At 39.6% G+C, this 15,593-nt stretch overlaps 1 protein-coding gene across 4 annotated transcripts in view; it reads right to left on the minus strand.

Moving 5' to 3' along the window:
- The window catches only part of SLC7A2 (solute carrier family 7 member 2), a 74,078-nt gene continuing 58,485 nt past the window's right edge, over positions 1 to 15,593 (minus strand). For 3 of the 4 annotated variants that reach the window (XM_033848837.2, XM_019921631.3, XM_033848839.2), the window contains 5 exons: positions 12,149 to 12,251; positions 9,411 to 9,616; positions 8,223 to 8,389; positions 7,389 to 7,497; positions 1 to 5,262 (listed from right to left, as the gene is read on the minus strand). In XM_033848837.2, coding sequence (XP_033704728.1) covers positions 5,066 to 5,262; positions 7,389 to 7,497; positions 8,223 to 8,389; positions 9,411 to 9,616; positions 12,149 to 12,251 — 782 coding nt within the window. In that variant the 3' untranslated portion in view covers positions 1 to 5,065. The remainder of the gene's footprint in view (positions 5,263 to 7,388; positions 7,498 to 8,222; positions 8,390 to 9,410; positions 9,617 to 12,148; positions 12,252 to 15,593) is intronic. The other variant, XM_073798693.1, reaches the window with a different exon arrangement.

Raw genomic sequence — 15,593 nt, forward strand, 5'->3', positions numbered from 1 at the left:
TTATAAGTCGTATTAAAATTTATTTTAAAAATACATGGTCATGTTAGAAAGCATATTTTACAGTGGTAAAGCAGCAGCAGTTTGTATTCATTACAAATTCTAAAAAATAATCCAACTTTATAAGTAATAAGGAACACTGATTATCATTAAAGACATTTAAATTTAAAGTTACCTACTACACAAAAAAATCTCTATATTCGCCCAAGACCAATGTATCTGTTGGTTTTTACAGACATAGAATTTCTGCAGGGCTTTAGGCCCTATCAACAGCTTCTATTAAGTACAATGATAACAAAATAAAGCAATGAAACAATTGGGCACCAAAGATGAAGAGCCTGTTAACCAGGCACGGGCCAGAGAAACCTGTCCTGTTGGCAACACAAGGTTCTTGACCAACTGAGCCGAGGCCCACGCACTTTCCTGCCCAAGGCTCTTAGTGCTGGTGCAGAAACTGCAGTGGTGCCAGTTCCGGGAAGCAGCCATCCTTTCCATGAGTCATAGAGGTTCCTTGGTCCTTATCATTTACCTTGTACTCATGGGCTATTTGGGGCTGAAATTAAGGACCCCAGACTACCTTAGTTTCATGTGAAGTCTTTCACTTCCTATCCTACCCTGTCATCACAAGCCCCCACCAACGGGGTAGCTATAGACGCTCATACTTTGCAGTCTGCCTGACCCAGGGTCTTGGTTATGAACCCCATGGAGCTGCTGTCAGTGGTCAGTGAAGGCTCTTTAAGGCCAGAGATTATGGCAGTGGCTTCAGCCGTGATGAATAAAAGCGAAGACAGTGCTCCCAGCAAACAGGGTTGCCATTGGGTTGAGCCATAACAAAATGCATTTGAAATGAACATGACTAAACTGTGTACATACGAACAATAATGAATGTTATGAAAACCAACCACTAAACCAACAACCACAACAGTAACAGATCAGGCCTCTCAAAATTCAGAAACCAGAAAGCCATTAAAAAATGTTTAAATATGATATACAAGGAGATAAAAAAAAAACTCAGCTAAACAACAAAGTCAAGCAACCTCATTTTCACATCTACGTGTCTGAAAAATGACCTGTGATGGCATTAGTTCCTACATGAACTTTGGTACTTCTTCCCTTGATATTTTAGGACAAGTTAGAAAACGTAGGTAGAAAATATACAGAGAAGGCACTATTTTGGCACTAGTCAAAAACCAAAAACAAACCAAAAAACCCAGTTAATCACAACCCCCCAAGAAATTCACACTAATCATGTGAATATTAATAGTCCATGATGCACACTCTAAACCCAATCCTTTAAAATTCTGTGGACATTGTGTTTTTAGTTTGAATTGTACTGTCGCTTGAAGCACATCAGGAGAAGCCCAGACAGAGAACATCAGAAGCAACATCACAGGTAAGTCAGAGTTGGAATCTTGGCACAATTTTATCATGTGGTTTATAATCTCAGAATGTGCTGATCTAAGAGGAAAAAAAAGCTAAGACTAAACTGCTCCCTCTGGCACTACCAGCATTGGCGGGCGATTACTTTTCCTTATTCTCCCTGCATTCAAATATGTTTCGAAAATAGTTTGGTAAATACAAATTCTAATTCAAAAGATTTTAACGTCTACCTGTAAATACCCAGGACTTAGAAGATATTTTGGCTAATATTTAAAATAAAAGAAGTTTAAAAATCTTTTATTCAGAAAAATTTGAAGAAGACAGGCCCTTGTCTTTTAAAGGAAGGTAGTTCTGAAACATATTTTCTACCAAGTGTGGTTGATGACAGTAAAGTTTTATAGATATCATCATTAGTTTTTCATTAATGTATATAATACCTCAAATGATGTTTTGGTCTTTTCTTGATAGTCATCTCTGGGGAAAATGTGATTAAGCAGTACTCTGTTTCAGTATACATCAGAAGTTCTAAGTTTTCTCATAAATACTTTTTAAACTTGGATTTGCATAGCTACCTAGTTAAATGTAGGGTAGGCATGGCCTTTGTATGTTATTCACAAATCATCTTTCTTTTTTAAGAGTATAAAATAAAGGTGCTATTATTAAAGTCTTTCACTGAGAATATTCAGAGAGCATATTTCCTAGGGCAAAAAAGAAAGGTAATTCAAGCTGTTTTTACTCAGTCACAATTAAGAGAACGTATATGTATTTTTTAATTTCTGAAAAGGACTTTATATAAGTGTGACTGATTACTAGTAAAACCTGTACAGAACATTTTGGCAATCCTAGGGAAGTAAAAACAAAATTTTGTTCAAAAGGTTATAAATTCAAATGCAGGGACAGAGAGGTGATAAAAGACCTGGTAGTACTGGCTTTTCCTAATAAGCACAAACCAAGACAGAAATGTCAGAAAAGGTGCAGCAGAAGCAATAAACAGAAATCCCCCAATGCCCCCGCCCCCAACTCCATTTCAGATTATAACGCTCCCGGTATAATGTACCAGACTTCAGTGATTTCATATTAGAAACATTATAAATATATCTTTCTTAAAGAATCTATCTATAGAAAATATTACACATATAAAATCGCTATATATTTCAAAATAGTTTAAAACCTAAAAATTTTGCATAAGCATACCTATCAATATAAAACATTATTTTTCCTCCATCAGTTGGGTTTTTAAAATCTAGACAACAGTATTATTTCCAAACCCCATCCTAAACCCAGCTGACTTCTACACTGACGTTTGAAATATACACACACATATATATACGTGTATCTGTACACACTCACATACATACGAACATACATTTGAGTTTTCACAGAAAAAAAGCATAGTCACTGACAAAGCATCTTTTCATAGATATTTGTATTTGTAAAGTGTTTCAAGGTAGAAAAATAATTTTTAACTAAATTCTGCTCCTAATTGAACACAGTGGGCATAATAGTTTTAGCTGCCTGTCATGTTCTAAACAAATTTCTTGATATTGTTACAGTAAAAGTTTTAATATTCACATATGAAATTCTTCATGTTCCCTGTGTGAAGGGCCTGTTCTAGGATGATTTCAGAAAAAAAGGCTTCTCAGGATACGGCAAATAACAGCAAGGACTTATGATTAGGCCCACAGTGCTTACAGAAATACTCTACCCCTTGCATAGCCAACTCTTCCTCTCCAGTAAAACATGCAGCTTAAAAGAATTCTGGGCTTCAGATTTTACCGTGTGCACCCTGGAAATTGTGGAATGTTAGTACTGAGTCCTATGTCAGAGATGCTACAACACTAGCAGCCAGAAACCCAGGCCTTCTACCTGTTTATTGGATATTTAATCACAATAAACTCCTCAACAATCATAACTTTCTTTTTAATGAAAAAAATAAAGTGACATCTCTTGGAAAAGCTGTCAGAAAATAAATGTTTTCCTTGCCTTTGGAGTAAGCGGGTCACCTGGGCTTGATGATGTTCTTCCTGGAAATAGAACCCATACATATGTAAGTGTTTAGACTCAGTCTCATCTAGTGAACCATATAATTATTTGTAAGAAAAATAATTAATGAGAAGCAAAACACACTGCAGATAAGTAGTCCACTATTAGAGAACCCTATAAAGTAAAATACAGTAATTATAGAATCTTACATTTAAAAACAAACTATTTACTCATACAAAGGTTATTGTGTTTCTATGGCTTTAATTCAATTTGGTTAATTTTTCAGCTTGACGTTTTAAACGATCATGTATTTTACCAAAATATTCTATTCCCCGACCACTGATGGGTTTTTGTAGAATACTAGAGCTTGTATCAATTGGTTTAGTGTGGTCATTTCAAAATAAATGAAATAAAAAGTGCTAAACAATTTATGGGATGGGGGAAGAAAAACATCCCTGTTTCCAAAAGAAACATCAGAGGCAAATTAGATCTGAACCCCTAAAATTGGGTCAAATGCCCTTAAATAACCGAATAGGCACTTTAAAATCAGAATAGGGGAATTTTCGTTCCTTGTATCCCTTCATTTTTTCCTTCTTTTTTGCATATAGTAGAAAGAGAATTTGCTACTGAGTTAGAAAAAAAAGTTGAACTGTGATTGTTTATTAAGTAATGGAAAAAAGTATGAATCATTCCACCAATTGTGTGATCTGGGAGATTCTACTGGCTTATTTTAACTGACTTTTAAAACAGGGGTGCTTGGGGTCTACTTGTCCAAGCACAAGTCTACTCTGATCTTCAAACATATCCTTATCTCTGCCACTTACATGAGCTTCCTGCCCATGGGGACCACGCTCACTCTCTAGCACAAAGGGTCCCAAGTGGATCACACTACCTCTCCCAAGCCTCTGACTGGACTGGGACAGGGCAGGGGGGAATATATCATTCACAGAAGGTGAAGGCCTCACATTTAAGGACCACTGTTCTCAAAGAAGACAGCAGTTCAAAGGGGTGCCTGACATCTGATGACACAGAGGGCCACTCCTGCCCTGCGCAGCCCGGCAGACACGAACACTCCTATTGGCGAAGGTTTTAGCAAACTGTCACACCTCACGGAAGAAAAATCTGTACTAAACCCACTGCTGGCATTTGTAAGTTGTAGAAAAGGCTCATTTCCTATCCCCTCCTCTTACTCCAGACCAATGACAGACACTGTGATGGGTAAATGCATTTTTAGCATGTTCTAACTTGACATTAATAAAGCCTAACAAGGAAAAGCAACAGCTATTTCCCCAACCACACCCAGCACATACAAAATATTTTTCTATTCCGTGATTATCTCCATTTCAGTATGTGCAGTATATGCTACCGATTAATGACAACACTGGAAAAATGCAATACAATAATAGTAAAACACCAACAACTTTTAACATTGATATTCCCCAACATATACAAACATACACACACACACTCCCACAATCCCACTATTTGGGGGACATTCATCACCGAGGAGCGAGCTCAGGGTGTTTTCCCTGGATGCATAATTCACCATCTGAGGAGGTGCTGTCCAGGTGAGTAAGTATAAATTAGGGTGAACTGTGTCTGCAGCAAACCGATGACAACCTAGCATGACGATGACGTCCGTCATGGTTCACTCCATGTAGGATATGTACGTGAAGACTGTGGACCAGTTCTGCTCGTGCAGGTACTAGCATTCACTTGTCTTTTCATGGAATATGAAAGGTAAACTCAGGTTTCTTTGGTGATGGTCATTTGCTTGAATGGCAGATTTTTCTTCTGTTGCTGCATTAATGTTGTCTGAATAAATATCTTCATCGTCATCGTCATCCCTCGAATTACCCTCCAGGCTGTGTCTAATGCCATAAGCGAAGTAAATCAGGAAACCTTTAAAAAAAAAAAATCAGTGTCTTAGGTGTGTCAGAAAATGGCTGTTTGTATATGGAAAATTTAATACAGAACTTAATAGTGCCTTTTGCCTTCTCTTTCTGTGCTGTTTCAGAAGGACAGAATGCAAGTACAGGATATCCCATAAAAGGTCCCTGACAAACATCTTCCCAATAGAATGTGCTTCTTCCTTTTAACCTGCAATCTTTATATGCGTGGTTTTTTCAATAAATATTTTTCAGATGTTTATGTAGAAAAAAATTTTTTTTACTTTCTCAACACTCAACACTACACTAAACAAAAGGATCTGTGGGGAAAAATCTCATATACATCCCCCAAAACAAGTGGCGGGTTAACAAAGACACAGTCGGATATTTTGGAAAGCATGCCCTGTGTGAACAGGAAACACGGGTGTGCCTTACACACGTTACTGTCACCAGGAGAGGATGAAAAACTGTGTACTAAGCCGACTGTTTATTATCAGCCATGCTGACTGGGGATCAGAGGGAAACGTTTGAAGTATTCTCACAAGATATGTAGGCATTTTGCTGTATTGTAGCTATATTTTAAAAAATTGGTTGAGCGTTTTGGGTTGATGTGAAATGCATTATAATTTTCCCATGTAAAATCATGGGAAGCAGGCTACCAATGAGTATTTCGGTAAGTCCAGTTATTAGGAGTGATTCTATTTCCTCTCGTGTCCTTCGAGGTTTGAAGATCCAACCCTCCTTGTCCTCAAATAAAGGTACTGTTATCACCATTTTACAAAGAAACTGAGGCACAGAAGCAGGGGTATAACATGGCCTAGGTGACACAGCTAATACATGGCAGGGGTGGATTGAAACGTGGAGAGCCTGGCTCTGTAGTTCATGCTCTTCACCAAGGTCAAGTACATGATTAAACCTCAGTGAGCTACAACTTGAAGAAAGAAGCAGTGGCTTTTGGAAAGGCAGGACGGGTAGAGAAGCTCTCCACCAGATTACAAAGAGATTCTTCTGGGCTCAGAGTAGGGGAGAGAGTTCTATGGTCCTGTTCCCCGGGGCTTTGGGCTCAGCTTCCTGGCAGCACCTGGGGAGGTGGCGCGATCACAAAGGAATGGCTTTGTGGTACATTATGGAGGGCAGAGCCGACGGGCAAGTGATTCCCGTCAGGATCCTGGCCCTGATGCAACAGAGCCACCTATCAGAAGCGGCCACAGTGACAGAGAGAATACTCCAGAGTAACCTGCGTGGAGGGATAGCCTTTGATGCACCCCAATTCCTTGACACAGTGTCAGATCCCCCAAATATGGGCAAAACTCTAGTGTGGGGATGGGTGGGGATGGGCAAAACTGACTAGGTTAAATCTCCTATCAACTCAAGTGGGTTGGTGGCTTGAGACTGAAAGTAAGTTAATTTACAGCCACAAAAGAGATTCATTCGTTCATAATAAGAGATTCATTCTTATTAAGCCAATGGGAGGACTGTCAAAAAGCATCAACTCTCAAACTCCTCAGGCCACCAAAACCAACGCAGACTTAGCTCTCATTCCTCACTGCTTCACCTTTCAGCCACTTCAGTTCATATTTTTAAAGACAGTTGGTGCTCAGTGCTTTAGTTACAACAAAGTTAAACTCTTCATTTCTAAGTCAATTTTCACATAGGAAACTGAAGAAGTCATGATGGAGAACAGTGCAGAATAGATATAAATAAGCTCACTTATGTTGTTTAATGCCAAATTCCACCCCAAGGCATTCTGATATCAGAAAAGAAATTTCTTGATATAAGCACATTCAAAATGTTGCCAGAAATCCACTGGTACTCTGGAAGGAACTGGCTTTGGAATCAGACTCTAGGGCTGCCATTTGCAATTTAGATCCCTTGACTTTTAGGGGCTTCATTTTTCTCACTCAAGAAGTTAGAAAAAATAGGACCTATAGAGTTTTACAGGGCTACTGGGAGAACTGAATTTTCCAAAAGTATCTGGAAAAGTAAGCACTCAGATGTTCTAAAAATTGGGAAAGGAAGAAACTGAAAAAAAAGTCTTTATTTCTAGGAAGGGGGAGTAGATGCATTTCTCTAATCACAGTGCATGACATTGGAAAAAGAGAGCCCACGTTCAGAAAGCAAAAACATCAAAAGACCTACCAAGCGCCATCCAAATGCTAAATCTGATCCAGGTGTCTGCACTCAACTGGACCATCAAGTAAATGTTCACCAGGATGCTGAAGGCTGGCAAAAATGGTAAGAATGGAACCTAAGGGGGGAAATATCTTCTTAAATATACTCAAATTTTGAAAGCACATTCCCCAAATTATTTCGACATGGTGGCAACTAATTTGACATACATACTTTCACACTGCGTCAGTAAGTTTATATTCTCACAAAAAGGACAACCTGAATAAAGGCCACTCATCTTGAGAATACTAAAAGGAGCACCATATTTCACATTGTTTACTGCAGCCCAAAGCAACAGAGGATTTATCCAGCCCGCTACCACCTGCATCATCACCAAGATGCGATTGGCTTCAAGGTTTAGTTTACTTTAGGGTGTACCGGTTTAGTTCAGATATCAACAGGGCATGCCTCTGGAACTGGCTACTCATGGTATCTCAGGGGGATCCTACTCTTAGTTCAAATGGGACAAGATAATTTCACTTGCAGTGGAAGGGCTTTTGGTGGAAATAATCTTCCTGGGAGGGTACTGAATTTCCAAAATAAAATATTCTAGTTATTCCTCTGATACTTCAGAATATCGGACAAGAAATTTGTTTACTATTATATAGAATAATGTGATAGGGGCACATTCAAGTTTTTGAAAAGAATATTTTAGACAAAAAGGAGCATCTCAAAGAATTGTGACACTCTTGTTCATTGGTTAACGTCATCAGAAGTGCTTTTTTTTTTTAAAGAAACAATTCACAAAAACTAATGTACAAGAGAAAATGTGCATAATATTTAGGCAATCCTCACGACACGTACCATAAAGGCTACTTTTTGCTGATTCTGAGGCTGCCTCCAAATGATGAGCACGATGGCAACGCAGAGAACAAGCAACAGCACAAGAAGAGCGAGGCTCCACGCTTCCAGCCTGGCAATCGTGTGGACTCCGTGCGTGGTCAAAATACTCAGGCCCAAAATGAGAAATGCTGCAGAGGTGACATGTTCGGGAAACAAAATCAGCACACGCCCTTCACTCAGACCCCTATGTTCAAAGAGTCTATTTTGATAAGACATCAAGTTCTTTCTAGATCTGCTCTGCCAAATACTAAAATTCTTCATTTTTATTCTGGGAAGAAATGGCTAATTTCTCTGATTTAAGAAACACAGCTCGCTTACTCATGACTGTCTCCCCTTAGAAGCCAGCCTCCCCTCTGGGCACTACCATCTTGCCTTTCGGCTCATGGGCTACAATCTCAGATGAGATCACGTGGATTGATGGGATGTTGTCCGGGGTGGCTACTTCCCTTTTTTCAAATGGGAAAAGCAGGTCTGTTCATGTTCAGCTGTTGTAAACACTGACTGTTTATGTAAACAAATAATATATGATCTGCACCTTTTCTCCCTATTTCAGAGAGCGACATCACCGCCCACCCACCCTTCTCTGACCATCAAGTCTGCATTAGGGGTCCCTCCTATGTGCTCTCAGAGAAACCTGTACTGCTCTTAGCTTGCCACCAACAGTCCTGTTCTGCAAAACCCAGTGAGAGCAAGGACCATCCCTCTTGATATCCCAAGTACCCAGCAGAGTTCTGGCCACACTAATGATGCTCAATAAGTGCTTCTGAAAATATGCATGATTACGTAACTGTGGGTGAGCAAACAGGATCTGCTACATTGCCTCGCAGTCTCCTTGGGTCTCCGTTCAGTTACTGCCAGGTGTACTTTGCTTCACACAGGAAGCACCCTCGCAGCTGACAAAATGGACCCATTTTGTACTTCTGCCACTCTCGCCTTAGGGAATTTCTTCCTTTCTTCTTCAATTACCAAGATATAAGCAATTTATCCTGCTAATATAGAGATGAGCTCAATGACCAGTGACCAGTTAGGTTCAAATCTCAGGACTGAGGGTAGTGCTAACATATTCTTTCATCCTCTTTCACATCATACCTGCTCTACCTACATATACCTGCTGGGTCTTTATAATGTACACAGTTGAAGGGGACTTACCAAGGAATCCTACCAGAAAGCTCACGAGAGAAGCCGACTGTTTTGTGGGCAGAAGCGAGGGGCTGAAGAGGGTTCGCAGGCTGAAGCCCTGTCCTGGCGGCCCAGTGACCTGGGACTCGCTTTTGGAGGCAGTGTTGGCACACGATCCCAGAGCTTCTTTCTCAGGACAATATTTGGGTTGCTCGTAAGATAAGCCAGGCTGGTACCTATTCCCAAATAAAGGCATGTGTCTTTATTCTCAACGGACACTTGGTCCAAATGAAACGAGCATCTGAAACTCTAAGAGAGACATTTCCATTCACAGCTGGTGCAGTAAATCCACACGTCTTGTGGCTGCAGCCCCAGAATGTACTGACGCAAGCCACACACCTGCTCAGTAGAATATCTGCAGCAACTCTGAATTTCCTCTGATAGCCACTTGATTAGAAAGTTATGTACATTAGATGCCGAAGAGAGTTACATTTTATTTTATTTTATTTTTTTAAACATCTTTATTGGGGTATAATTGCTTTACAATGGTGTGTTAGTTTCTGCTTTATAACAAAGTGAATCAGTTATACATATACATATGTTCCCATATCTCTTCCCTCTTGCGTCTCCCTCCCTCCCACCCTCCGTATCCCACCCCTCCAGGCAGTCACAAAGCACCTAGCTGATCTCCCTGTGCTATGCAGCTGCTTCCCACTAGCTATCTACCTTACGTTTGTTAGTGTATATATGTCCATGCCTCTCTCTCGCTTTGTCACAGCTCACGCTTCCGCCTCCCCATATCCTCAAGTCTGTTCTCCAGTAGGTCTGTGTCTTTATTCCTGTCTTACCCCTAGGTTCTTCATGACACTTTTTTTTCTTAAATCCCATATAGAAGTGTTAGTATACGGTATTTGTCTTTCTCTTTCTGACTTACTTCACTCTGTATGACAGACTCTAGGTCTATCCACCTCATTACAAATAGCTCAATTTCGTTTCTTTTTATGGCTAATATTCCATTGTATATATGTGCCACTCTTCTTTATCCATTCATCCGATGATGGGCACTTAGGTTGTTTCCATCTGCTGGCTATTGTAAATAGAGCTGCAATGAACATTTTGGTACATGACTCTTTTTGAATTTTGGTTTTCTCAGGGTATATGCCCAGTAGTGGGATTGCTGGGTCATATGGTAGTTCTATTTGTAGTTTTTTAAGGAACTTCCATACTGTTCTCCATCGTGGCTGAACCAATTCACATTCCCACCAGCAGTGCAAGAGTGTTCCCTTTTCACCACATCCTTTCCAGCATTTATTGTTTCTAGATTTTTTGATGATGGCCATTCTGACTGGTGTGAGATGATATCTCGTTGAGAGTTACATTTTAAAATGAGGCAAGTGTGACAACAGGATAATTATTCTGGAAATATCTATGTCCAAAGGAGATGCAGTTCACAAAAACAGCACAGAAACTCTGGTTAAATATCAGCTACAGAGTAACATACAGCCTTCGGTTTGGCCTTCAAAGGCCTCACTGCAACCTGTCTCTCTGGCCTCATCTCCCTCATCTCATACAGCCACCTCCCACCCATTCTCCTCTATCACTGATCCCCTTCCCCTTTAGCTGGCATCAAGATATCAGCCTGCTTCAATTCCTAGTATCTGCCCAGTCTCCCCAGTGTGGTCTTTTCCCTCTGAGCAGCCTTTGGTTAAACTTAAAAGTAACATTTGTCCCCCATCCAAAGAAGAAATATGCTCACTGAGAAAAAAATACACAAAAAGGGGTACGCAGAAGAAAAGTGAAGCCACCCATTACACCACAACTCAGTATGAATCACTGCTAGCATTTTGGTACAATTTCAGCCAGGTATAAATGCAAATATGTGTATATATATGCAAAAATCATTTCTTCGTGTAAATGTATGTTATAAATAAATTCAGATGCTACATATAGCTTTGCATCCAGAAACTGATATATTTCTCCATATAATTAAATATATTTAATTATATATAAATTCAGATGCTACATATAGCTTTGCATCCAGAAACTGATATATTTCTCCAGATAATATATTTCTCCATATAATTAAATATCATTTTATTTGCTGTTAGAAGAGTCAAATGATAAATGTACCCTTCTTTATTTAACTATTCTTTTTTTTATTGAAGTGTAGTTGATTTACAATGTTGTGTTAGTTTCTGGTATACAGCAAAGTGTCTGTGTGTGTGTGTGTGTGTGTGTGTGTGTGTATATATATATATATATATATATATATATATATATATTCTCTTTTTCATATTCTTTTCCATTATGGTTATTTTAGGATATTGAATATAGTTCCCTGTGCTACACAGTAGGACCTTGTCGATTATCTATTTTATTAACTATTCTACTATTGATATTCAGCTTAGTTCGATTTTTTCACTATTGCATATATCTGTGTGTGCCTCTTTGATTAAATCTTTAGCATAAAAGCTTAGCAGCTGGATCACTGGGATTAAAAATATAGTATTCTTAAGTGTTTTTATACATTATGAGAACTTGTTGTTCACACAGATCAGGCCTACCTTTGGTCATTCTCAATTTTAGTTGATTCTTTGCTTACGGACCAAGTATGCTAATTATGCTTTGTACTCACGTTTGTATGTCTACGGCCTCTCACCTCTGTGAGACAGCTGGCTCCTTGAAAGCAAGGTCAGTGAGCCCTAATTTTCCCCGGGCCCCACATGACACACACTCTTCAGAACCACCTGGCAATGAGGACAACTCACCTGAGGATGAGAACACAGGCTGCGACCAGAGAGTAGGCCAGAAGGGTGCCGATGGACATCATGTCCACGAGGGCCTTCAGGTCAAACAGAAATGCCATCACAGCTATTGGGAAAAGAGAGAACAGGGAAGAAAACAGCCTGTGAGAAAACTCCACACAGTTGATAACTTTCAAGTCAGGGATAAGTGATGGGCACTTTTTTGTTTTAGTGCCAATGGTAAGTCAAAGTGTAGAAAGCGTATTTCTCAGTTAATGAGATGTTCTTGAGGTCATACAAACTGCTAATAGAACTTCAAAAACCCTCGGCTGTCTATCTAACAAAACACATCTACTTTGATTACTTAAAAAATATTGGCCTGACAAAGAGTGAAAATATTATATGACAGAATACTCTCCTTTGATGTTTCAGAAGGAAAACACTGCTAGGAAATACTGGCCGGCTCCTTTTTAAAAAAACATAAAAGAATTTGAACAGAAGAGCTTTCATTATAGATGTTATATAATCATTTAAATTCCCATCTGCATTCTGAGTTATATCTTCTACAGAATAAAATAATGTCCAATTAAATTATGTTTCTGATAGTAGCTAAATTCTACTCTGATTAAAACCACACAATCTGACTAAATTTGAGCGATCTGTGACCCATCCCCAGGCCCCAATAATGTTAAGAGGCAAAGTATAATTTTATACAGTTGAATAGTCAACTTGCACTTAGCAACGTTTTTTCTCCATTGAAACATCAAAATAGTGATGATATTAACTTGAATTTACCAAATAGTTGTCCCTATCATAATAAGTAGAAAACACCACATTCCACTCATGGGGTGTTCCAGACACCTCAGCAAGCTTTCTATCTCTATGATCTCCATTTATCTTCAATTCAATAATCCTGTGAGACAGGGGAAATTATTTAGATTCAGCTTTATAGCGCAGCATTTGACTGTTTTTAAACAAAACCCCAGCAATTTCACATGGTTTAACGTAACAGGATTATTATCCTCTTTTTTACAGACAGGCTGACTTAACAAGGTTACAACTAGTAGGTAGAAGCGGGGTTCCAGCTAAACCAACATGCCCGTGCCCCTTCTATCATAGCACACTGTTTCTTTAAATACACCCCATGCCTTACTTTGAAAAATCTCCATTGCTAGTATAGTTATACATCAGATGAAAATTTTAATATGTTTTGTAAGAACCACAGATAACCAAAACAAGGTAGCCAAAACAGAAGAAAATGATTAATTATCCATACAAGCTCTCTGATTTAAGTTAAAAACAAGCAAAGCAAGATGAGGGACTACAGAATAACAAAATATAATATTTTAGAGCATTAAAAATGCTACAATTATCTTCTTTTAATTATTAATTTCAATATCTTATTATGCTGGCAAATTAAATTCTTCCTGAAGGAAGAAGAGTACATTTAAAAAAATTCTGAATACATAGTAGAGAATTAATGGGCAAGATTTTACTGGGAAAAAAAAGCTTTTATGGAGTAAATAAAATATGTTGTTCTTTGTCAAGATTTATGAACTATCTTTAATATCATAATGCACTGTTTAATCATAAAGTGGGCCTTAAATCATCTAGTGCAACCTTCATTTTATGGGGGCAGAAATCTAAGCACTGAGAAAATAAGTGATTTGACCTCCCAACATACATCTAATAAAGTGCCAAATTTATTACAAAACATTATAAAGTGCAGTTGTTTAGGCAAATACTTTCTGACTCTGAAAGAATCCCATTTCATACATAATTAAGCATTAGTGTTCTCTAATTTCCCCAAAACTCAGAGCCTCAACAAAATTATCATTTTTTGGTTTGAATTTCTACTACCAAGAGTGTTTATTGTTTTATCTATAAAGCTGGCTAAAGTCTTTCTCTTCCTCCATATAACAGGGGCTTTAGGCCATTCTCTTGATCTGTGAAATCTCTTTGAAAATTTCCACATGGAATAAGAATCTGGACAACTAGGGTGCCTGCTGGATGCTGGTGGGAGACCTTGACGCCCAAGGAGATGGGCGGAAACCCCACGTGAACCGGTAGGACGTAGGGGGACTGAGGGGGGAAGAGAAGTGGAGGCCGGACAGGACCAGTGCCCTGGAGGGGTGGCTGGAAGGGGGCGGGGTTCCCACACCTGGAGGGACCCTCAGGGACTCGGATCAAGGGGGAATGCGCTAAGCATTTCCCCTGCCCAACTGGCCCGGCTCTCAGGCAGGTCCTACACCCTCAGAGGGCCCCTCCAGGCTGTGTTGCTCCTGGGGGCTAGGAGGGAGGTTGGGGGAGAACAGGAGAGGCAGGCGGGAGGGGCCCTCCAGGACCAGAGGAGCAGGAGAGGAGCGGAGGGTGTTTGCCCCTCCGACTCAGACCAAGAAGCCTGCTGTGCTCTCAGGCTGGGTCCCCCACCCTCTGAGACCACAGGCACAGCCAGGACCTCTTCTGTTGAGCCTAAGCCCCACCCCCCCAAGGGCCTTTTCCAGCTCTGTGGGTCCTAAGCATAGGCCCCACCCACTGCCAAAACCCGGCCCCTGCCTAAGTCCCGCCCCCACAGCCAAGGCCTTTTCCACCTTTTTTTTTCTCCTCTTTTTTACTATTGTGGTTCTGTTTTACCTTTCAAAAGTTGTTTCACCTATATTTTTATTTTTATATTCTTTCTAACATATCTGTTAGTTTCCTAGTCTAATTTTATTTTTTACTCTTTGTTATTGTTCTCCTTTTTCTTTTTATTGCCACCCCATGCAGCTTGTGGGATCTTGGTTCATGAGCGGGGGTTGGGCTGAAGCGCCTGTGGTGGGAGCTCCAAGTCTGAACCACTGAACTAACAGAGAACCTCAGACCCCAGGGAATATTCATCAGAGTGAGGTCTCCCGGAGGTCCTCATCTCAGCACCAAGACCCAGCTCTATCCAACAGCCTACAAACACCAGTGTTGGAAGCCTCAGGCCAAACAACCAGTAAGACAAGAACACAATCCCACCTATCAAAAAAAAAAAAAAAAAAATGAGACAGCAAAAAAGTATGTCACAGATGAAGGAGCAAGGTAAAAACCTACAGGACCAAATAAATGAAGAGGAAATAGGCAATCTACTTGAAAAAGAATTCAGAGTAATGAGAGTAAAGATGATCCAGAATCTCGGAAATAGAATGGAGGCACAGATTGAGAAAATACAAGAAAGGTTTAACAAAGATCTAGAAGAACTAAAGAACAAACAAACAGCGATGAACAATGCAATAACTGAAATGAAAAATACACTGAAGGAATCAATAAGAGAATAACTGAGGCAGAAGAATGAATAAGTGAGCTTGAAGACAGAATGGTAGAAATAACTGCTGAGGAGCAGAATAAAGAAAAAAGAATGAAAAGAATTGAAGACAATCTCAGAGACTTCTGGGACAACACTAAATGCATGAACGTTCAAATTATAGGGGTCCCAGAAGAAGAGGAA

This window comes from Tursiops truncatus, chromosome 21, assembly GCF_011762595.2.
Source record: "Tursiops truncatus isolate mTurTru1 chromosome 21, mTurTru1.mat.Y, whole genome shotgun sequence".
Classification (NCBI taxonomy): Eukaryota; Metazoa; Chordata; class Mammalia; order Artiodactyla; family Delphinidae; genus Tursiops; species Tursiops truncatus.